This window comes from Pongo pygmaeus, chromosome 18 (assembly GCF_028885625.2).
Source record: "Pongo pygmaeus isolate AG05252 chromosome 18, NHGRI_mPonPyg2-v2.0_pri, whole genome shotgun sequence".
NCBI classification, from domain to species: Eukaryota; Metazoa; Chordata; class Mammalia; order Primates; family Hominidae; genus Pongo; species Pongo pygmaeus.
This window is the reverse complement of record NC_072391.2, coordinates 87,182,376-87,205,414: the sequence shown is the minus strand read 5'-3', so window position 1 is coordinate 87,205,414 and position 23,039 is coordinate 87,182,376. Positions and strand designations below refer to the sequence as shown.

The following is a 23,039-nucleotide window of genomic DNA, read 5'->3' as shown; positions in this document are numbered from 1 at the left end:
AAAGGCAGAAGCTTCCAGGGCCTGTGTTAAGCAGAGACCCTCACGGTGCAAAGGGCTACTGCAGCCGGACTGTACAGGACGCTGAGTGGCCCAGACCTAAGGAGCTCTAGTGAGGGCGAAAGCCTGGGGTCCACAGGGAGGGAGGCAGCAAAGAACTGCGATTCCTCAATGCGACGACACCCTACCGGCAGGAATAATCACGATGACCACTGTGTGGGTGACGGGGCCTGGGTAAGGCAAGTAATTTCGAGCCCAGAAGGAAAGGTAAAAAGCCTTTCAATGACCCGGATTCTGAAAGCCAGACACACCGGCAGCCTGGCAGTCGGCCCTCTTGCCCCACAGCCCTGCTCTCCCGGCCTGGCCATGGGGCTTTTGTTCTCTCAACGTGCCGTGTGCTCTGCTCCTGGCACAGGGCCTTGGCACATCGTGACTGCTGTGGAACACGAGGACCCTCTCTCCCCTGAGCCTGGTGAGGGCACATTCATCCTCTCCATCCCAGCACAGCCACCATCCTTCCTCTGCATCTCAGCACACCCACCCCTCCTTCCTCCAAACACCTTACTGGAGTTTTGGAGTTTGTTTTTTTTTTTTTGAGATGGAGTTACTGTGTCACCCAGGCTGTAGTGCAGTGGCGCGATCTCGGCTCACTGCAACCTCCTCCTTCCGGGTTCAAGTGATTCTCCTGCCTCAGCCTCCTGAGGCCCAGCTAATTTTTTTTTTTTTTGAGATGGAGTCTTGCTCTGTCGCCAGGCTGGAGTGCAGTGGCGCGATCTCCACTCACTGCAACCTCTGCCTCCCGGGTTCAAACAATTTTCCTGCCTCAGCCTCCCAAGTAGCTGGGACTACAGGTGTGCACCACCACGCCCGGCTAATTTTTTTGTATTTTAGTAGAGACGGGTTTTCAGCACGTTGGCCAGGCTGGTCTCGATCTCTTGACCTTGTGATTTGCCCACCTTGGCCTCTCAAACTGCTGGAATTACAGGCATGAGTCACCACGCCCAGACGGCTAAATTTTGTATTTTTAGTTGAGACAGGGTTTCGCCATGTTGGCCAGGTTGGTGCAGTTTTGATTTTATATTTATTTCTAGATTCTAAAATTAATGTGTTTTCCCCACTTCACTGCACACCTGCTTCCACTGTGTCACTCGCACCTGCCACAGAGGCTGACACACAAGCGCTCGTACATTCGATGGAGATGGGAAAGAACGTGGCCTGCAAACACAGAGCTGTGACCCCCAAATAACACTGTTCCTCTCCTCCTCTCCCCTTCCTGTGAGGGGAAAGACCCACTTAACCCTGCACCCCATCTCTCAGCATCTGGGTCTGAAGGAGGCAGCCAGTCCCTGTGAGCCCCAAAGCCCTGACCTCAGAGCTGCAGGAGAGAGCTGGGAGCTGCGAGCTGGGAGGTGGGAGCTGGGAGGTGGGAACTGGGAGGAGGGAGGCAGGGGCCGGAAGGTGGGAGCTGGGAGGAGGGAGGCGGGAGGTGGCAGGTGGGAGGTGAGAGGAGGGAGGTGGGAGGTGGGAGGTGGGAGGAGGGAGCTAGGAGCTGGGAGCTGGGAGGTGGCAACTAGGATGAGGGAGGTGGGAGCTGGGAGGTGGGAACTGAGAGGAAGGAGGTGGGAGCTGGGAGGTGGGAGGTGGGAGATGGGAGGTGGAAACTGGGAGGAGGGAGGAGGCAGGAGCTGGGAGGTGGGAGGTGGGAGCTGGGAGGAGGGAGGCAGCAGATGGGAGGTGGGAGGCAGGAGCTGGAAGGTGGGAGGTGGGAGGTGGGAGCTGGGAACTGGGAGGAGGGAGGCAGGAGCTGGGAGGTGGGAGGCGGGAGCTCGGAGGTGGGAGATGGGAGCTAGGAGGTGGGAACTGGGAGCTGGGAGGTGGGAACTGGGAGCTGGGAGGTGGGAACTGGAAGGAGGGAGCTGGGAGGAGGGAGGTTGGAGTTGGGAGGTGGGAACTGGGAGGTGGGAGCTGGGAGCTGGGAGCTGGGAGGAGGGAGGTGGGAGCTGGGAGGTGGGAACTGGGAGCTGGGAGGAGGGAGGAGGGAGGTTGGAGTTGGGAGGTGGGAACTGGGAGGTGGGAGCTGGGAGCTGGGAGGAGGGAGGAGGGAGGTGGGAGCTGGGAGGTGGGAACTGGAAGGAGGGAGGTACCTCTCTGGCCTGACGTAGGAGTAGATTGTGTCCGAAGGAGGCAGAGGGTCAAACCCCATCACAGACTGCGTGGTCACGTCCTTCAGAAAGGGACATAAAACGAAGATGCTACGGATGCTGCCAGGGGGCCTCTGCCTCTCCCAGCAGAGTCCTTCAGTCGACTCCAGCGTGGACTGGATGCATCTGCTGAGAGATAGCCACAGAGTCTGACAGAAACAGCTGTGCTTTTTGTACCAACGAGCTTTGGGTGCGGGTGGGATGGTCCTTCTGCCACCAGGACACTCACGGGAGTCGAGGTGAACCTGCGCGGCATCTGCCCTGCACACCAGAGTGTGTGGTGGGGAAGGAAGGGGGTCACGTGCCGCTCACGCCTGCCAACATCTTCACCACGTGTCAGAAGCTCCCACTTCAGCGAATGCAGGCTACAGGGACCCCAAGCTGCCCTCGGGTTGCACAGTGCCACGTGCTGCCGCTCTACTGAGGAGAGTCAGAAGCTCACAGCCCCAGACAAAGCCAGCCGTGCCGGTCATAAGGGCCCGCAGAGCAGCTGAAGTTAAACCAGGAGGCACTAAGCTGTCCCCAGCGGACGGTCCATGGTCCTGCAACCCTCTGACTTGCTGGTTTTCTCACTCGTTCTATGTTATCTCTTAACAACAGTATAAAATCCTTAGGTTTTGAGACAAAAACAGCACCTCCAGCACCGGAGGCGTCAGAGCAGGACTACACCCCACGACTACAGAGAATCCCCTAGCAGCTGCACCACGCGCTCACAAGACCACAGATGGAGCAGCTCACCACAGTGAATACTCAGCTTGTGCTCTGAGCCCCAAAGGATTTCTCTCTCAAAACAACAAGCATCCGGACCCTGGCTGCCAGGAAAGGAGGAGCCCTCTGCACTAGCCCCTGCTGCTGCCGTGGCAGGGCTGGGCTGGTGAGGGAGCCTGCACCACACACTCCTGCATGTGGACCGCCCGGAGCAGAAGGGACGTGCATGTGACCGGCTTACACAGAGCTCCCATTTCAGCCTTTCTCCCTTACCGGGGGCAGGGCAGCAACGGCTTCCTTGATCTCAGAGAGGATCACATGGCGGTGGATATTCCTGGGTGCACGCTGGTAGAGTACCTTCCGCCTAGGGCCGGGGAGAAACAAGGTATAGTAGATAAAGCACAGCAAATGAAATGGTAACCGCCGTGGCACCGCGGCCCCCACCCCCACCCAGCACGAGGTATCTTGCTGCATCTCTGGTGGCTCCAAAAACTACACTTTACTCCCGAGCAGAGGCAGCGTGGCTGGTCCCTGGCCTGCGGCTGGGGAGCCTCTGGGGACCACTCCCAGCCACATGGCCTGTGACTCAGCCTCTTCATCCAAAGAACAGGAACGATGGGAGCCGTGGCCAGTGGCTTCTTGTGGGAATTCACTGAATTCATCTACATGAAGGGACACCTGGGTGTGTCACCGCTGTCACTGCTATGGCTGCAGGCACAGGCACTGGTCCCTGCTGGAAATCGCTCTCGGAGAGCAGCACAGGGAACAAAATGCTCCTGTCCATGAGAAATGTCCAGTCCAGTGGGGACAGCAGACACGCAGACGGGCCCATGACTGCCAGCGGCTGGGGGCACCAACACCTCTTGGGCGCCCCCGGGCACACCTCACATCCGCGGCACACAGACTTCACTGTGGAGATGCAAATGGACACCACTCCCACGCAGTCCTCACTGAGCCTGGCCACACTGCTGCACAGAGCCACAGTGCTGACGCACAGAAGTAGCACAGGGCCAAGGGCACAGGCAAACGAGACAAGAACAGCAAGGGGCTGCCTGTCGGATGCAGCGTATGAGGGCATGAGCCTCCAAAGTGTTCACACGCAGGATAGGAGACTCTTTCTCATCTCTGCCAGGAGATTTCTTTACTCCCAAGATGCTGCTGTGAGAGACTCGTCATCATTTCAGCTCATGTGGAAACACCGCAAGACCAGAAGCCACCACTCCAGCCCGAGGCACCCGGGAACAGCAGCTCGGGACCCTGTGCTGATGACCACAGCTGCCTCCCAGGAAGCCTCTGGGACAGGCCAGGGGCTGTGCGCTGTCTTGTAGGCTCCACGCAGGCCCCACAGCAACGGAGGCCAAGCTGCTCACAGCCCTTCTTGCCTCCCGAATGCCAGGCCCCCATGTCTGGGATGAGGGTCCCTGATGAGGGGGCGTGGCAGGGCTTGTGTCAACCCCTAGCTCACCGGTTCTCACAGGCTTCCACGGCTGGGTCCCCAGCGTCCACTGCCTGCAGAACCTCGTGGACGTTCTCCTCCAGCCAGCTCATGGTGGCGGGCTCTTTCCAGAGAAAGTGTGACCTCCCGAGGTACAGGTTCACCAGCTGGCTCAGGGCAGGGGGCTGGCTGGGGGAGAGCAAGGGCTGTGAGCAGAACCCCTCTTCAGGCCAGGGCCTGCCTCGAGGCTAGCAGAGCCCCAGGGACGGGCAGACGGGGGATCCAGGGAGTGCCCTGTGGCCTGGAGTGAAAGGAGGCCCCTGGGCTGCTGGCCTGAGGGCGTGGGGCTGGGGAACACAGGTATGTGCTGTGAGCCTGTTGGGCAGGTTATGTTCTTTAGGAAGCAGGACTGACATCACAGAAACGTGAAAATGCACCCAGGGCAGGTCCATCTGTGTGCACACAGGGCGAGCCCTGGAGGGCCAGGGGATGACCCCATGGTGTGCACTTTCTCCTGTGTTCGCTCCCTCTTTATTTTTTTTGAGACAGGGTCTCACCGTCACCCAGGCTGGAGTGCAGGAGCACAAACACAGCTCACTGCAGCTTTGACCTCCCAGGCACAAGCCAACCTCCCACCTTGGCCTCCCAAAAAGCTGAGATTACAGGCATGTGCTGTTGCGCCTGGCACCCTCTTTATATGAGCCTCGGTTTTAAGCTGGAGGCTGCTCACCTGCCCACCTGGGCTTTTCCACACAGATGGGGGCTCCAGAGCCTCCCATGTCAAATGATAGTCTCCGAGGCCGCCACCACAGCCCCTCCTGCTGCCGGGAGCAGGTCCTTCAGGGCCTCTCAGGATGAGTGAAAATGGCTCCCAGGCTCCGAACCCACAGGCACCCATAGATGGGCACCACCAGCCACTCTTTACCTTATTTCAGCGTTGGGTCCAAAGAAGCGGTGACTGGAAACGGTGGCGTCGGGCCGCACACTGCAGGACTCGAGCAGGGGCAGGAGGACTGCAGGGGAAGCAGAGGCTCTGTGGGGGACCTCAGCACACACCCCAGCCACTCCCAGCTCCCGAGGCGGTAAGGGACACAGCGAGGTCCTTGTCACAGACACAGCTGTTCTAAGGTGGAGAGTCTGCAGGGCCAGCGGCTTGCTTCTGGGTGGCATTCTGAGTTGCTGCTGCTGGCGTGCCCAGGGTCTGAGGCTGGGGGTCTCCTTCACACCAGCCCCAAGAAGGCTCCCAGGGCCCCCATCTGCATCCAAGGGAAGACTCACCCACCACCCTCCACACACATGGGGTTGGGTTTTTTTTGTTTTTTTTGAGACAGCGTCTCACTCTGTCGCTCAGACTGGAGTGCAATGGCGCAATCTTGGCTCACTGCAACCTCCACCTCCAAGGCTCAAGCGATTCTCCTGTCTCAGCCTCCCAAGTAGCTGGGATTATAGGCACACAACACCCCGCCCTGGCTAATTTTTGTATTTTTAGTAGAGACAGGGTTTCACCATGTTGGTCAGGCTGGTCTTGAACTCTTGACCTCAGGTGATCCACTTGCCTCAGCCTCCCAAAGTGCTGGGATTACAGGCGCCCACCAACACACCCGGCTAATTTTTATGTTTTTGGTAGAGAAAGGGTTTCACCGTGTTGACCAGGCTGGTCTCGAACTCCTGTGCTCAAGCGATCCTCCTGCCTCGGCCTCCCAAAGTGCTGGGATTACAGACGTGAGCCACCGTGCCCAGCCGGTTGGATGTTTTAATCACAAAGACTGGACCCCATGGCAGGCTGGTGGGAGCAGAGGCCACCTGTGCCCAATGGAAGAGCCAGCACTGCAGGCTGAGGTCAGAGGCCACCATGTCGGGGAATGGGCCCCAAGGGCAGAGCCTGTTCCACCCCCATGCCTGCAGTGATCTCCAGTGCTCTGGGTTAAGTGGCAGCAGCTTCTTGGCAGCCCGCCCGCCTTCGAGGGAGGTGCTGATGCTGCAGCGTGTGAGACAGCAGCACAGCTCCGCCACAAAGGACAGGGCCTCCCAGCCCCGTTCCCAGACACGGCTGCACTGGTGGAGCATATGGCTAGCTGCATGCGGCCCCAGAGGAGGACAAAGGTGCTTCTTAGACACAGGAGATGAAGCTTTTGGGGTCAGCGAGCAGACTGAGGCCTGGCCAGGCCCCTCTGGGGGGCACATTTCTGCCTGTGCTAGAAGCTGCCCAACCCCACGCCGTGGGCCTCCTCCGGGCCCAGACAGAGCCCTAGAAACCCACAGAAGCGAGGAAGGGATGCTGCTTCCAGGATGTCCTAATAGGAGATGAGTGGTCACGTAGTGTGTGTGTACTAGCTGCATGCAAATAACCCTAACCCCTCACAGCCCCTCAGAGGAGACCCGTCTTAAAGAGGGATTTCACACATGCTGTCAGGCAGGGTCAGCCCCGAGGTCTGACCAGGTGGCAGCCTCACTGTGCCCGCTACATGTGCGTGGATCGAAGCTACCCAGATGCAGTCAGGGCTCAGGGCTGTGCAGGCTGAGTCTGTCTGGGTGGCACAGGCCTCTGTTCTGCATCCCAGCATGGTGCAGAGCACGACCCTCTCGGCCACACCTCGGCACTGCCGAGACCTTCCCCTGCTTTGCTCTCCTCCCCGGCACTGGTACAATCCAACGCCCCGCACCTCCCAGCCAGTTCTGTCTCTGCACTCTAGAACACAGGCCCCATGGGGGTCGGGATGCCTGCCACCTCCTCGTGCCTGGCATGGCACGCAGCAGGTTCCGAGATGAGCCGACCATCTTTCAGGTTTGGTAGGGCAGGTTTGCAGGCCCTACCAGAGAATGCATGTTTCTGTAGGTGTGGGGAAGGACGGGGACCTGGCCTCCACCACCAGGAAGAGCAGTCCCCACAGCTGACAGGACACTCACCTCCAGGGAACATGGTGAGCGCCTGCTGTATCAGGAGAGAGGCCTTCTCCCTGGCTGAGCTCCGCTCATGCTCAGGGAGGTCTGTCTGCTGGCTCAGCAGGAAATACGCCAGTGGAACGGAGAAGGCAAAATTCGGGAGCTGGGACAGGTTCCGATGAGCCTAAAAGGGACAAAGAAACAGAGTGTGGAGCCTTCAGTCATAAACACAAAATATGTGAGTTTGCAGACGCTCTGACATCACCAGTGAGCCCTACCCCGAGCAGGTATATTCTGCAGGCAATGCAATGGCCTCTTCCTAACTCAGCATAAAGATAACTTAAAACATCCACCTGGAGGGCTTTCCGCATGCAGAAGAGACAGAGGAGGTGGGAGGGCCTGAGGAGTAGACTGAGCGGGAGCGAGGAGGCTATGGGGAGTGAGGGTCCCACCTGCCGCACAGGCTCCTCTCTGAAGCTGAGCAGTTGGTGCTCTCAATGTGGAGAATTTACAAAGGTGAGAGCAGCCTACAGCACGCGAGTTTCCGAGAGCAGCCTACCACCGCGCGGCAGTTTCTCTTGCCTTTCTCAGCCTATGTCACATATTGTAGACATATGACTCACTGCATTTTTTTCTATCAAAATGGGATCACAGACTCAGTTTTGTGACCTTAAACACCATCATCAACATTCTCCTGCAGCCCCATTTTGGGGGACTCCCTGAGGTTTCCCCGCGCCTACATTTTTGTGAGCTCCAGGAATTTCTATAAACCACATTCCTGGGGGTGAGACTTCCTGGCCAACTATACCAAATGCTTAAAAATTCAAAATAATTCACCCACTTTCATTATCCATGAACATGTGCTATGAAAAAAATTCAACACAGAAACAGAGAAAGTCAAGAGCTGTCGCCGCCTTCTCCCCAGCCCCAGGCCCTGCTGGAGGTTAGCATTACAAAGCCCCACGTGTCCTTCCAGATAAGTGCTACCCCATAGGAACATAATGGGAGCCCAGGTGTCAATTTAAATTTTCTAGGAGCTGCATTAAAGAGAAGACAGGTGAGATTAACTTTAATACGTTATATCTAACCCAATACACTGAAATTATCATTCCAACACGTGTCTGTGTTAAGAGTTACTGGGGACAGAGCTCAAGTCTCTCCTGCTGTACTCACACTCTTCCCATGGAACAGGACGGATGTGCTGGGGGTCCCTGTGTCAGCCCCACGCACCCAACCCTCCTTCTACCTCCCAGCTGCATCTTCCTGAACTGCCCATGAGGAGCTCAGGAGTTGTCGGTTTTTCATCATTACCAGCATCACGGTCCTTGCAGGCACACGTGTGCATGTGTACACACGTTTGTGCATGTGTACCCACGTATGAGGATTCTGACATAAGGCTGCTGTACTGTCCCTAGGAAAACCAGATTCCACTCCATAGAGGCAGCAAGGGAGACAAACAAGGCAGGAGGACGTGGTTCTGCCCTCGAACGATTACCATTTCATCCCCAAAGTGTCCCCTGAGCACACAGATACCAAACCAAGAAAACAGAAGGAGAAGCAGGCGTCCGTCCCTCCACGGGGCCTCACCAGGCTCGCACCCACCTCCCACTCCTGGAAGAGGCGGATCAGGTACTCGTAGTTCCGGGCCCGCAAGGCCAGGTGGTCGATGAGCAGCAGCATGCAGAGGGGGTCCTCATCCGGCTCGAGACTTCCGGAGGCAGCACAGAGAGCAGAGCAAAGGGGAACAGGGGCATCGTCAGGCTGAGAATGGGCCTGCAGCCAGGACAGGGAGCGTGGGCAGGCTTGGCCCTGAGCAGACACTCACCTCAGGATGAGCTTGCAGTACTCCAGCGCCGTGCGCGGGCAGCCTCGCTTCTCCAGGAAGCTCATCTGCTTGTAGAGGGCCAGGTAGAAGCTCCTAGATCCAAAACAGTTCCACATGAATTACAGTGACACAAAGGAGAATGCCCTCTGCTCAGCGCCCCGGCCAGCACCTGCTCCACCCCGCCCTCTGCTCAGCGCCCTGGCCAGCACCACCCACTCCACCCCTATTCTGCTCTCTGGGTTCTGCTGGCATTTCCTACGTGCCTGGCACGCAGAGATCCACGTCTAGAGAGGAGGTGTACGCTCTCCTTGTCCTTTACAGAGTTACACACGAATTTGCATACTGAAAATCAAACTTCTTTGCAATCTTTTTTTTTTTTTTTTGAGACGGAGTCTCACTCTGTCGCCCAGGCTGGAGTGCAGTGGCGCGATCTCGGCTCATTGCAAGCTCCGCCTCCAGGGTTCACGCCATTCTCCTGCCTCAGCCTCTCCGAATAGCTGGGACTACAGGTGCCCGCCACCACACCCGGCTAATCTTTTGTATTTTTAGTAGAGACGGGGTTTCACCGTGGTCTCGATCTCCTGACCTCGTGATCTGCCCGCCTTGGCCTCCCAAAATGCTGGGATTACAAGCGTGAGCCACCATGCCCCGCTGAAATCTTTATCTTGTTTTTTTGTTTATTATTTATCATTTACAGGAAGAGAGTTAAAATCTCTTGTTACAATTATGATCTTAATTTACCCTTCAATCTCTATAGTGGCTAACAGCACTCAGGCTGGATACGTGGAGTCCTGTGCCTTTCGGATGCTGGTGGGCTGCAACTTCCATCAAGAGCCCACTGTCTCTTTCGTGTCTGGAAATATTAATATTTTATAATCTACTTCAAAGAACTAAGGATTTCATTGGAAGAGACAAACCTAACATAAAGAAAACCAGTGGAGGAAATTCAGACCCAGCACACAGTGCAGACAACTCGTGCAGAACGGGTCAGCGGACCTTGGCTTGCCAGGAGGCCCGAGAGGGTAGGAGCGGATCCCACACTGCAGACAACCCAGGGCGGCCAGAAACAGGGCGCTGCACACAGGAGAGGCAGGACAGCCGACAGAAGCTGGTCTGCTCCACAAAGGGCCCACAGGACAGGCTGTGGGAAGGCCTGGCGGAAGTCAGTCCAGGTCTGACCAGCGAGGCCTGATGCCAGAGGGATGGCTTTAGGGGCATAAGTATCTGAAAGACAAGAGTCCTGCACATGCGGCTGCTCAGCACAGGGGAGCGAGGCTCAGGCTGACTCTGAGCTCCTCACGGATTTAAGGTCAAACCTGCAAAGCCTTCCAAAGCTTCTCAACTTGCCAGGGATGGGTTTTCTCAGCCAGACATGGAAGGAAATGCAATTGCAGAGCCCACTGTAGAGATCTGGTTTGTCAGGCTCACTTTTTTTTTTTTTTTTTTGAGAGACAAGGTCTCACTCTGTTGCCCAGGCTGCAGTGCACTGGCACCACCTTGGCTCACTGCAGCCTCGACCTCCTTGGGCTCGCTTGAGTGATACCCTCGCCTGAACCTTCCAAGTAGCTGGGACCACAGGCACGTGCCACCAGGCCTAGCTAGTTTTTAAAATGTTCTGTAGTGGCTGGGCGCGGTGGCTCACGCCTGTAATCCCAGCATTTTGGGAGGCCAAGGCGGGTGGATCACAAGGTCAGGAGATCTAGACCATCCTGGCTAACACAGTGAAACCCCGTCTCTACTAAAAAATACAAAAAATTAGCCGGGCGTGGTGGCACGTGCCTCTAGTCCCAGCTACTCGGGAGGCTGAGGCAGGAGAATTGCTTGAACCCGGGAGGTGGAGCTTGCAGTGAGCCGAGATCACGCCACTGCACTCCAGCCGGGGCAACAGAACGAGACACCATCTCAAAAAAAAAAAAAAAAAAAAAATGTTGTTTTGAGACTGCATCTTGCCACGGTGCTCAGACTGGTCTTGACACCTGGGCTCAAGCAATCTTCCCACCTCGGCCTCCCAAAGTGCTGGGATTACAGGTGTGAACCACTGTGCCCAGCCAGGCTCACTTCTAACACAAACATTTATTTTTATTTTTGTTTATTTTTTTAAGAGATGGGGTCTCACTATGGTGCCCAGGCTGGACTTGAACTCCTGGACTCAGCAGACCTCCCACTCTGACCTCCAGAGTAGCATCAGGCATGTCCACAGACAAATGTAAACCTGGGCTGAGACAATCCAATCCCTCTATCCTTGAGCCCAGAGAGAGGCAGGTGGGTCACTCTGGACCTGGGGGCCCTGGTCCACCCTAGAGGGCAGCCGTGAGGTGCCCGCTGTACCTCCCCCAGCCTCACTCGCAGGAGAAGGGAGGGGGAGCTACGTCACCTCCAGGGTGGCTGCACTCACCTGTTCTCGGGTCTGCGGTAATCCAGCCGGCAGGCCCCGCTGGTGAGACTGAACAGGGGGTGGAACGCACATTCCATGCTGTACAGTGCTCTCTCTGCGGGCACAGGGACGCCAGGGGAGGGTGTCATGGCCACGCACAGCAACCACAGCCCCTCCTCTGATAATGGACAACAAGGAAAGGTCTGGATGGAAGGTCACGAAACTAGAGTCCTGGACACTGAGAGGGCAGACATGACCCTGGGCACCCTGGATGCCACACTGCATTTATTTCAACCACAGAACTTGTAAGCTTGACATGGTAACACTTTCAACACCACGAGGCACAACTGCTGCCACGTCCTGACAGAACCAGGCGTCCATGTGTGCAGCACAGACGTGTCCACCTAAGACTGTGTGTGCATGCTCACGTCAGCACTATTATTTACAGCAGCCCACACGGCCGTCAACTAATGATGGATACACAAAATGTGGTTCGTTTAAGTCATAAAAACGAACAACGTTCTGATCCATGCTACAATGAGGATGAACCTTGAAAACTTCATTGTAAATAAAAGCCCGAGGGCCAGGCGTGGTGGCTCACACCTGTAATCCCAGCACTTTGGGAGGCCAAGGTGGGTGGATCACAAGGTCAGGAGATCCAGACCATCCTGGCCAACACGGTGAAACCCCATCTCTACCAAAAATACAAAACATTAGCCAGGTGTGGTGGCGGGTGCTTGTAGTCCCAGCTATTCGGAAGGCTGTGGCATATATTAAACACCAACAAACAAAAACTTTAAATGGGTAAGTTTTGTGCTATGTAGGTTGTATCTCAATAAAGCTGTCATGGGTATCCTGGCAACCCCCGTCATCTTGCACCATCGCATCTGTCTTGATGGCTTGAGGTGCTCCCACAGCTGAGGGGAATGGGGTGGGGGCTCTGCCTTACCTACGAGGTCTCGAGCCATCTCCTGATCCTCTTGAAAGCGGCAGGCATCGCTGAGCTGCAGGAGCGAGTCAACGTGGTAAGGGCTCGTCTGGAGCAGAACCTACCAGAAGGGAGGACAGCCCTGGAGGAAAGGCACACGCAGCCGTCTTGGGGACAGACACTCAGCAAGGCCCCAGCTCCCAGGCATGCCTTTCTTTCAGACATTTAAAACCAGGGGAGGCTGGGCGCAGTGGCTCACGCCTGTAATCCCAGCACTTCAGGAGGCTGAGACAGGAGAATCACTTGAGATCAGGAGTTCAAGACCAGCCTGGCCAACGTGGCAAAACCTGGTCTCTAATAAAAACACAAAAATTAGCCGGGTGTGGTGGCGTGTGCCTGTAATCCCAGTTACTCGCAAGGCTGAGGCAGGAGAATCGCTTGAACCCGGGCCGAGACTGCGCCAATGCACTCTAGCTTAGGCGAGAGAGTGAGATTCCGACTCCAAAAACAAAAACAAAAACGGGGGAATTACCAGGGTCGACACTCACAACGTCCCCCCAACTCAAAACAGCCTAGTTATTATTGCTAAGCTGAACCAACTATATGACTTAAAGCGAGAACTCAGAACCTGACATGCCCAGGCCAGGGGCCACCTAACTCCCCACTAAGCCCCAAGAAAGAGGAATGGAAAGCAGCAGCCTGCTTTTCCCACAGGGAGATGACGGTGAGCTCTGCGGGGGCTGTCCGGGGCTGCAAGGGGGGCTGTCCAGGGCTGCGCGGGGGCTGTCCGGGGCTGCAAGGGGGGCTGTCCGGGGCTGCGCGGGAGCCGTCCGGGGCTGTGCGGGGGCTGCGCAGGGGCTGCGCGAGGGCTGTCCGGGGTTGCGCGGGGGCCGCCCTGGGGCTGTCTGGGGCTGCGCGGGGGCCGTCCGGGGCTGTCCGGGGCTGCGCGGGGGCCGTCCGGGAGCCGTCCGGGGCTGTGCGGGGGCCGTCCGGGGCTGTGCGGGGGCTGTCCGGGGGCAGGGAATCTCAGCTGCTCCGCTGCACTGAGCCGCAGGAGGCAAGGGCAGCAGTGAGAAACCCCAGAGTCCTTGGCCTGCGTCACACGGCACTACTGCAACGGTCCCCAGGAACGGCTGAGAGAGCAGCGCTCCAGCCTCTCCTCTGAGTATGGATGGAGCTCGCTTTTCCTAGAGCCTCTGAATACATCTCCTTCTGGTCACAGGGCCAGACCGCCCTGCAGAGACTGGCACCCTTCCTGTTGGGAAGGGCAGGAGGCAGCATGCCTCCCCCAGCCACCAGGGAAGCAGGCGGCCCAGGGCAGTGGTGGCTACACGGCCCCTGCTCCTGTCAGGGGCTGCAGGGACCACGCACCACGATGTTGTTCGGCTCCATAGACTCCACGGCCACCAGGAACTTGTGCTGAGCCTGCTGGTACTCCTCACTGTGCTCAAACGCAAAGAAGGAGAGGCCTTTTTTTGATTCCAGCAGCCGCATGGACAGACCTGGGAGGGGAGAGTGCTCAGGGAGGGTGTGCCGGGAGCAGGGACGTGGGCAGCTCCGAGCACAGCCCTCACCTTCGTGGTGTTCTGGACGAGGCCCCTGCGATACTGACAAACTTGACCTGAGTGTGTACTCACGCGTATCACCAGGTCCGGGCACCTTCCCAAAACACGCGTTATCACCAGGTCCGGGCACCTTCCCAAAACACCCGCCGTCTGGTCTAAACCAGGAGACGGCATCCCGTCTGCTTTAGTTTCCTATCAAGATGTGTTTCCCTCCAGAACTCGGATACAGCTCCAGCCCCACTGGCCTGGAGGGAATGTCAGGGACAAGGACACACACAGTCCACAGATCACCAGATCTGACCAGGCCAAGCACTATCCCCAGACCACGTCTGATTGAAGTGAATGTCCAGGGTGGCTGTGGAAGGGCGGGGCTGGAGTGCGGTGGCACAGCTGGCCACAGCGCCAGGCCTCTGAAGCCACAGAGCTTTGTAACATGTGGCCACCCTCTCACTTTGCTCCTCCTGTCTGACTGGGTGTATGGGACCCAGTTTCTTCTCATAAATCTGGAAAGCTCAGCCTCCCAGGACCTCCATGGACTAGGTCCCCTGTAGTGATACCTTCTTGATGGCCCTGCCCAAGGCCTGAGTCCTGCAGGGACACATGGCCATGGAACCCCTGTCTGCAGTGAGCAGGGGTTCCTGCTAGGAAGGGACGGGGCCGTGAGCAGCGGGGTTCACCTTCTGACAGCACAGGCCTCGCTCCTAGATGTGTCCTTACAGAATGTACGCAGGCAATCTCTGCACCCCCCCCAGACACAGGCGCAGGAGAGGCAGGCGTGGGAGCCGTGGCAGCACTGACAGCAGCAGCCATGCCGATCACCAAGGGCACCGCACAGTTCCCTTCCCACAGGCCGTCCTTGCCCTGGCCCCTGAGGCCCCCACAGTTCAGCCACTGCAGAGCGGAGGCCAGTGTGGAGGGTCTCCTGACACTTCCCCACACCACACAACCAAGCACCCAACACTCCATGCCTGTCTTCACTGTTGCAATTTATCTTAAAATCATGTGCACTTATTAGTTTGCAATAATATACAAAATATTGCAGTTTAAAATGAACTCGATTGCTTCCATAAGGGAAAGGTCGATGGCAGAACGGTGGGAAGAACCTGCATTAAAAGACAGTCACACAAAGACTGTGCCTGGGAGGCTCCGTGTCGAGGTACTGGGCCAGGCCTCCAGCACTCAAGCCCTCGATGTGGCAACAAACAGTCACACACTGCACACCGGTGCTCCTGGAGCAAAGAGTCTCGGCTCAAGAGGCACTGACGCCCCTGGTGCCCAGCGCAGGCCAGTGCACAGACCACCCCCCGCCGACCCTCCACCCCCAGCAGCCTCTGCAGACCCTCACCTGGTTTGCTGTACCGGGGCCAGGTGCTTTTAGGGGTGGTCAGCCATGTGCACTTGGGGTACACGCGTTGTCTCTGCCGTGGCCTGCAGAGAAGGGGACACAGGTACAGCTTTACTTCCTGTGGTGTGTGGGGACCAAGGCTTGGCTGCCTGATCCCTGCCGGGGCTGTGGAAGCAAAACTGAGGGGCAGAGAAGGCATGTGGGGCAGGGTGGGGACGCATTAAGGACAGGATGCAAATAAGCGTCAGCAACTACTGCGGGATGGGTGCAGCAGGGAGGGCCCCATAGAGAGAAAGAAACAATTCTGGCCGGGCACGGGGGCTCACACCTGTAATCCCAGCACTTTGAGAGGCCAAGATGGGAGGATTTCTTGAACCAGGAGTTCAAGACTGGCCTGGGCAAGACAGCAAAACCCCATCTCTACAAAGGATTTTAAAAATTAGCCTGGCGTGATGGCCTGCACCTGTGATCTCAGCACTCCAGCCTGGGCGACAGAGCGAGGCCCTGTCTCAAGAAGAAAATAAAAAAAGAAAATGAAAAGAAAGAGAATAACATGCTAATATCCACGTGCTCATCACTCAACTTAAGAAACCAACCATCTCTGAGGCAACAGCAGCTCCACGCCGTTTCCATGCGGCCCCACCCGCCCAGCTCAGATACCACCTGACCAGCGCTTAGGGTGGGCCTGGCCCCTGTGGCAGACACCTCCAAATAACAGAGCTCAGGGCACTCTGCCTGAGCACACAGGCGCAGGAGAGGCGGGGCGTGGCAGCCGCGGCAGCATGGACAGCAGCAGCCATGCCCACGGTCACCATGAGCAGGGTGCAGCTCCCTTCCCACGGGGCCATCCCTGCCCTGGCCCCAGGATGGTGGGCCCTCCTGATGTGAAGGTGGCCCCAGCCTGCTTCTCTTGCCTGCAGCACACGCCCAGGCCTAGAAGAGTCAGCCCTTCAGCACTCTCCCGGTCCAGGTGTACAGAATCCCAGGGACGGCCTGACCCGCAGTGAGCTATCCCACAAAACAAGTAAGGAAGCCTCCAGAACAGATCCAACGAGGCAGCCTGGGCAGATGCCGGGAGGGGGCAGGGGACAGGAGCCTGGAGGAGCTCTGAAGGCTGGCAGGCGCCCTGAGCAACGGGAGGAGTGTGAAGTGCGGGAGCAATGAGCTGACCGGGTTGTCGTAGTAGGAAGTCAGGGACCCAAGAGAAAGCAGTGCCTGTTATTCTGAGCTTCTGAGAGAACCACCAGGAGAAGAAATGGAAACAGGCCAGGTCTTTGTCTTGGAGGAGCAGGACAAGGAATGAATAAAAAGGGAACTGTGGCTTCTCCATGGAAGTCTTTTGGTAGGACTTAAATTTTTAAAGAAATAAATAAACAAAAAGTTTAATAATACTATAAAAATAATAAAGGCAATTATTGTCAACTACTGTGAGTAATCAGTATTAATAATTATAATACTAATTACTATTAATAATTATAATTTGCAGAAATAAAACCATGCAAAAATGTAAAGAAACGGCCAAGACAGACCAAGCAGATGCAAACAAAGGGTGGGACGAGGTGGAGACCTCAGCTCAGGGAAATACAGATGACAAAGTGACATTTTAAAGTCTATTTTTCATTAATATTCCTGAAGAAACCCATCAACACCAAAAAATGTAAAGTAAAATATAAAGCAAAACCTGTTAGAAATCCAGGGAAAGTGTGAACAGCAGCATATGAAAACATCCTTGATCTACCCATAATCAAAACACCAACACTTCTGCCCACACACGACGGCGGGTTTCCAAACCACTACCGTCCACCACAAGTAAGAAGGTGAAGGACCTGGGCAGACACTGAGTGTGAGCTGCGTGACTCTACTGAAGGCACTGGCAACATGCAGCATATATACTCATTCTTGGGCAGTTTCACAGAAATGCCTGCAGACACGGGGGACTGTAGCCAACATCTGGACACACGCTACCATTGGGGTGAGGAAATGACCTGGGTATACCATGGTGCAGAAACAACGCTTAGGCTGGGTGTGGTGGCTCACGCCTGTAATCCCAGCACTTTGGGAGGCCGAGGCGGGCGGATCACTTGAGGTCAGGGGTTCGAGACCAGCCTGGCCAACACGGTGAAACCCCGTCTCTAATGAAAATACAAAAATTAGCCGAGCATGGTGGCAGGTGCCTGTAATCCCAGCTACTTGGGAAGCTGAGGCAGGAGAATCGTTTGAACCCAGGAGGCAGAAGTTGCAGTGAGCTGAGATCGCACCACTGAGCTCCAGCCTAGGCGACAGAGCGAGACTCCGTTTCAAAAAAAAAAAAAAAAAAAACAATGCTTAGAACTCAGACATGCAGGCCGGGCACGGTGGCTCACACCTGTAATCCCAGCACTCTGGGAGGCTGAGGCGGGTGGATCACCTGAGGTCGGGAGTTCGAGAGTTCAAGACCAGCCTGACCAACATGGAGAAACCCCATCTTTACTAAAAATACAAAATTAGCTGGGCATGGTGGCGCATGCCTGTAATCCCAGCTACTCAGGAGGCTGAGGCAGGAGAATCGCTTGAACCCGGGAGGTGGAGGTTGTGGTGAGCCAAGATTGAGCCATTGCACTCCAGCCTGGGCAACAAGAGCAAAATTCTGTCTCAAAAAAAAAAAAGAACTCAGACGTGCAAAACCAGGGCATGTTATAGACCAGCAATACTCTCCATGGTCCAATAAAACAGGATGTGTCTGGCTAGGCGTGGTGGCTCATGCCTGTAATCCTAGCACTTTAGGAGGTAGAGGGAGGAGGATCGCTTGAAGCCAGGAGTTTGACACCAGCCTGGGCAACAAAGTAAGACCTTGTTTCTATAAAAAATAAAATAAAATAAATTAGCGGTGGCATGTGCCTGTAGTCCCAGCTATTTGGGAGGCTGAGATGGGAGGATCACTTGAGGCCACGAGTTCAAAACCAGACTGGGTAATCCAGCAATACCCTGTCTCTTAAAAAAAAAAAAAAAAAAAAAAAAAAAAAGACAAAGCCTTCTGGACACTTCAATGGAGAGTCCAGAGGCGGAACATACCTCCTACATAAAGTCCCAGAAGCAGACGTCCCTGCTCTTCCTCCTCTAAGGAGCTGAAAGACCCTGTGCTCCCCACTGCAGCCAGCCATCCTCATCTAGGGCTGCCCAACCGCTAAGAACTACTGAATGGACACAGATGAAATTTATCTGGGCTGGGCGCCATGGCTCACGCCTGTAATCCCAGCACTTTGGGAGGACAAGGCAAGTGGATCACCTGAGGTCAGGAGTTAGAGACCAGCCTGGCCAACATGGTGAAACCCCGTCTCTACTAAAAAAAAAAAAAAAAAAAAAAAAATTAGCTGGGCGTGGTGGCGTGCACCTGCAATCCCAGCTACTCAGGAGGCTGAGGCAGGAGAACTGCTTGAACCCAGGAGGCAGAGGTTGCAGTGAGCCGGGATCACACCACTGCATTCCAGCCTGGGCGACAGAGCAAGAATCTGTCTCAAAAAAAAGAAAGAAAGAAAGCAACTTATCTCAGAACCTGAACTTCACGTTAGTTTTGCTGTAACTGAGAAGCAAAACTAGAATCTTTTTTTTTTTTTTGAGATGGAGTTTCGCTCTCGTTGCCCAGGCTAGAGTGCAATGTCATGATCTCAGCTCACTGCAACCTCCGCCTCCTGGTTTCAAGTGATTCTCCTGCCTCAGCCTCCCGAGTAGCTAGGATTACAGGCATGCGCCACCACGCCTGGCTAATTTTTTGTATTTTTAGTAGAGACGGGGTTTCTCCATGTTGGTCAGGCTGATCTCGAACTCCTGACCTCAGGTGATCTGCCCGCCTTGGCCTCCCAAAGTGCTGGGATTACAGGCGTGAGCCACCGCAACAAAACTAGAATCTTAAAGTTTAACAGCTTTTGAAAACTTTTTTTTGAGACACGGTCTCGCTTTATCACCTAGGCTGGAGTGCAGTGGTGTGATCTCAGCTCATTGCAACCTCTGCCTCCTGGGTTCAAGTGAATGTCCTGCCTCAGCTTCCTGAGTAGCTGGGATTACAGATGCCTGCCACCACGCCCAGCTAATTTTTGTATTTTTAGTAGAGACGGAGTTTCACTATGTTGCCCAGCTGGGCTCGAACTCCTGACTTCAGGTGATCTGCCCGCCTCAGCCTCCCAAAGTGTTGGGATTCCAGGCGTGAGCACTGCGCTCGGCCTGGCTTTAAAACCTTACGCTGGACAAGGCAGTGTGAGGGATGGAGACCAACTACTCTGGGCATCTCCACAACCCACGGTCACAGACAAGGTTATACACAGACAATCTGTGGACTCCCATTCAGATCCCAATTCTAAGGGTTACGTGTGCACTCTGGCTTTAAATACTCTCCCTCAAGGGTGAACTGGCTTCAGGAACACCACCCCCAGCCAAGAGTCTAAGAAGGAATGAAGCAGCTGTGAGAATGCAGTTCAGTGTGGACCTTACCTTTGCTCCCCCAGGACTGCCCGGGCACCAAAATACCTTTTCAGTTCTGTGTCTGGATTCAAGTGTCTGGGGAATTGAAAATTGTAGAAAGAAACATGAAATTATGTTCTACAACGATTCCAAAACTTCAGAAAGCCACCTAATAGTCAAGGAGAACACGGATTTTTGGCTTGAAAGGCAGCTTCCAGGCCTTTCTCTAAAATCACCACCCCATCCACGGCTGAGGCCTCGCCACTGCGGGCACCACGGGGAAGCCGCCGTTACTGCGCCGTGAGGGCGCTCGGTGGCTGCTGTGTCGAGGCACTGGGTGTGGCACGCGTCTGTTTCTGAGGCTGAGTCGGGGCAGCGCACGCACCCTGGGACTACACTACTGCGTCTTAACTGGCTCCACGGCACTTTTTTTTTTTTTAAGCTGGCAATAATTTCTGAAGTAGAGACAGCGATTCATTAAGCATCTGTAAGACCAAGAGATGAATAATCATCCAAGAACGACAGGATAAGGAGGAACTTTTTTGACCAGACGTGGTGGTTCACACCTGTAATTCCAGCATTTTGGGAGGCTGAGGCAAGAGAATCTCCTGAGCCCAGGAGGTTGAGGCTGCAGTGGGCTATGATCACACCACTGAACTCCAGCCTGGGTGATAGAGAGATCCTGTCTCTTAAAAAAAAGAAAAAGAAGGAACTCTCTAAAATACATAAGAAGTAAAGCTAAAAGTCCTCTGAAATGTGGATGACTTCCTTTCCTCCTTGTTCCTATTTCCTTTTGTTGGGAGACAGAGTATCGCTGTACCACCCAGGCTGGAGTGCAGTGGCGTGATCTCAATCTCAGCTCACTGCAACCTCTGCCTCCCGGGTTCAAGTGATTCTCCCGCCTCAGCCTCCTAAGTGGCTGGGATTACAGGCACCCGCCACCACATCCAGCTAATTTTTGTATTTTTTTTTTTCTGTTTTTTGAGACGGAGTTTTGCTCGTTGCCCAGGCTGGAGTGCAGTGGCACGATCTCAGCTCACCGTAACCACTGCCTCGCAGGTTCAAGCAATTTTCCTGCCTCAGCCTCCCGAGTAGCTGGGATTACAGGCATGCGCCACCACGCCTGGCTAATTTTGTACTTTTGTTAGAGATGGGGTTTCTCCATGTTGGTCAGGCTGGTCTTGAACTCCCAACCTCAGGTGATCTGCCCGCTTCAGCCTCTCAAAGTGCTGGTATTATAGGTGTGAGCCACCGCGGCCAGCAATTTTTGTATTTTTACTAGAGACAGGGTTTCTCCATGTTGGCCAGGCTGGTCTCAAACTCCTGACCTCAGGTGATCTGCCCACCTCAGCCTCCCAAAGTGCTGGGATTACAGGCATGAGCCACCGGGCCTGGCCTATTTCCTAAATGATTAATAACAAACTCATATTATTATTATTATTATTTTTTGAGACAGAGTCTCGCACTGTCGCCCAGGCTGGAGTGCACTGGCGCAATCTCGGCTCACTGCAAGCTCCACCTCCCAGGTTCACGCCATTCTCCTGCCTCAGCCTCCCGAGTAGCTGGGACTACAGGCGCCCGCCACCACGCCCGGCTAATTTTTTGTATTTTTAGTAGAGAGGGGGTTTCACCGTGTTAGCCAGGATGGTCTTGATCTCCTGACCTCGTGATCCGCCTGCCTTGGCCTCTCAAAGTGCTGGTACTACAGGCGTGAGCCACCACGCCCAGCCAATAAACTCATATTATTTTTAAATAAAGATAGTACATTTTCTTTTTCCTTTTTTAGAGAACCTTTTCCTCCCACGGAGTCTCTGGCAGCCGCAGAGAAGGGCGGGGGCCACACCTGTGCTCCACGTAGAGAACGTGCTTCCTGGAGCTCAGGGGAGCTGGGCCGGGACGGTTCAACCCAGTGCTGTCCTCAATCCTCTCTAGGATGCGATCGATATCTTCTAGTCCGTTTTCCTAGAAGCCCCAAAACAACCTCTTAATCACCACACTGACATTATTTTAAATGTTGTAACAATAACAAAACTATTTATCTTAAAAGAGACCTATTACATTGTATTTACTTCCTAAAGGACAGTATAAGTCAAACACTATGTACCATCCACAAATTTAGAAAAAAGATGTTTCCTAAGAAGCGCTCAGCATAGACAGAATCACAGAACCAGAAGGACCCTAGAAAAAACTGGGCATTCCACATCATACAGGTGTGCTCACCTCCTCAGGTAAACAGGGTTGGGACTTGTGGCTCCAACTAAACAGCAACAAAGCTACACCCTTGTCTCAGGACACAATCAGACGAGGACAAAGGGCAATGATGAAAACATATTTTTTTCTGATGACAGACTAGCTCCAGTGGTGGGTTCTATACCCACCATCCAATTAACCCATAAGCATGGGACAAATGTCAGGGCAAACAGCAAGCGTCCCACGGGCCACAGGAGCACCAGAACTAGAAGGGATGTCCCCATCAGATCACACATTCCCACAGAGACACAGAGCAGAGTGCCGACCCTCCAAGGAACAAGGGTAAAAATGGGAAGCAGAATTTAGCAAGTAGTTTTCCCTTTTCTTTTTCTCTGATCTCTTAGTTATACTCCTAACAGGAAGGAATAAAAATACTAAGTAAAATTCTTTCAACACCACCTTGAAAAACAGCCAGAAGAGAACCGAGAGAGCATCAGGCAGAGGGAGAGAGCACAGCCAGGCCCGACTCACGTACCGATGCTTCTCCCGTGCTGCTTTTCTTGTTTTTCTGTTTCTTTTTCTTCTTCCGGAGTTTGCCACTTGCATTAGACTAATGATAGAAACACATTTTAATCAGTGGAATGAGAAGGAAATCTTAAGAACTGAGAATTAAAGCAGCAAGCGTGACTCTACCCTCATCTAAGCAGTCCCCACCCCTCCCTCCGTGTCCTGAAAGTCCCTTCAACTCACTCTCTCCTCTCCAGCAGGCACCTTCCCACCTCTCCGAGCCCCTCGGGCTGTGCTACAGGAGTCCCCAGGGCCCTCTGTGTCCAGCCTCACAGGCTCACAGGAGTCCCCAGGGCCCTCTGTGTCCAGCCTCACAGGCTCACAGGAGTCTCCAGGGCCCCCTATGTCCAGCCTCACAGGCTCACAGGACTCTGACCGGACGTCCCTCGGGCTGTGCTACAGGAGTCCCCAGGGCCCTCTGTGTCCAGCCTCACAGGCTCACAGAACTCTGACCGGGTCCAGCTCTCATTCCTCACTGTGTTGGCCACTCCCTGCCACACCGCACCCACCCTGAAGACTGGGGCCTTGCTGTGCCCTGGCCGCCTCACACCAAACCTGTATCTGTGGTCCCCTATGCCTGCACCTGG

The 23,039-nt window shown here is 54.9% G+C and overlaps 1 protein-coding gene and 1 long non-coding RNA gene across 10 annotated transcripts in view; one reads left to right on the top strand and one right to left on the bottom strand.

Annotated features, from left to right (window-relative positions):
* Nucleotides 1-23,039, bottom strand: part of TCF25 (transcription factor 25) — a 35,263-nt gene that overhangs the window by 1,184 nt on the left and 11,040 nt on the right. For 2 of the 9 annotated variants that reach the window (XM_054455486.2, XM_054455483.2), the window contains exons 3-16: nucleotides 22,421-22,495; nucleotides 21,539-21,657; nucleotides 19,726-19,791; nucleotides 15,262-15,344; nucleotides 13,723-13,853; nucleotides 12,373-12,472; nucleotides 11,445-11,538; nucleotides 9,050-9,142; nucleotides 8,827-8,932; nucleotides 7,249-7,408; nucleotides 5,267-5,354; nucleotides 4,372-4,530; nucleotides 3,180-3,270; nucleotides 2,142-2,221 (exon numbers count right to left, since the gene is read on the bottom strand). In XM_054455486.2, coding sequence (XP_054311461.2) covers nucleotides 2,142-2,221; nucleotides 3,180-3,270; nucleotides 4,372-4,530; nucleotides 5,267-5,354; nucleotides 7,249-7,408; nucleotides 8,827-8,932; nucleotides 9,050-9,142; nucleotides 11,445-11,538; nucleotides 12,373-12,472; nucleotides 13,723-13,853; nucleotides 15,262-15,344; nucleotides 19,726-19,791; nucleotides 21,539-21,657; nucleotides 22,421-22,495 — 1,445 coding nt within the window. Of the gene's footprint in view, nucleotides 1-2,141; nucleotides 2,328-3,179; nucleotides 3,271-4,371; nucleotides 4,531-5,266; nucleotides 5,355-7,248; nucleotides 7,409-8,811; nucleotides 8,933-9,049; nucleotides 9,143-11,444; nucleotides 11,539-12,372; nucleotides 12,473-13,722; nucleotides 13,854-15,261; nucleotides 15,345-19,725; nucleotides 19,792-21,538; nucleotides 21,658-22,420; nucleotides 22,496-23,039 lie in introns of those variants that run through there. The other 7 variants (XM_054455482.2, XM_054455484.2, XM_054455488.2 and 4 more) reach the window with 5 other exon arrangements.
* Nucleotides 148-4,445, top strand: LOC134738558 (uncharacterized). Its single transcript, XR_010124338.1, has 2 exons — nucleotides 148-1,651; nucleotides 1,711-4,445. It is a non-coding gene; the product is annotated as an uncharacterized LOC134738558 (long non-coding RNA).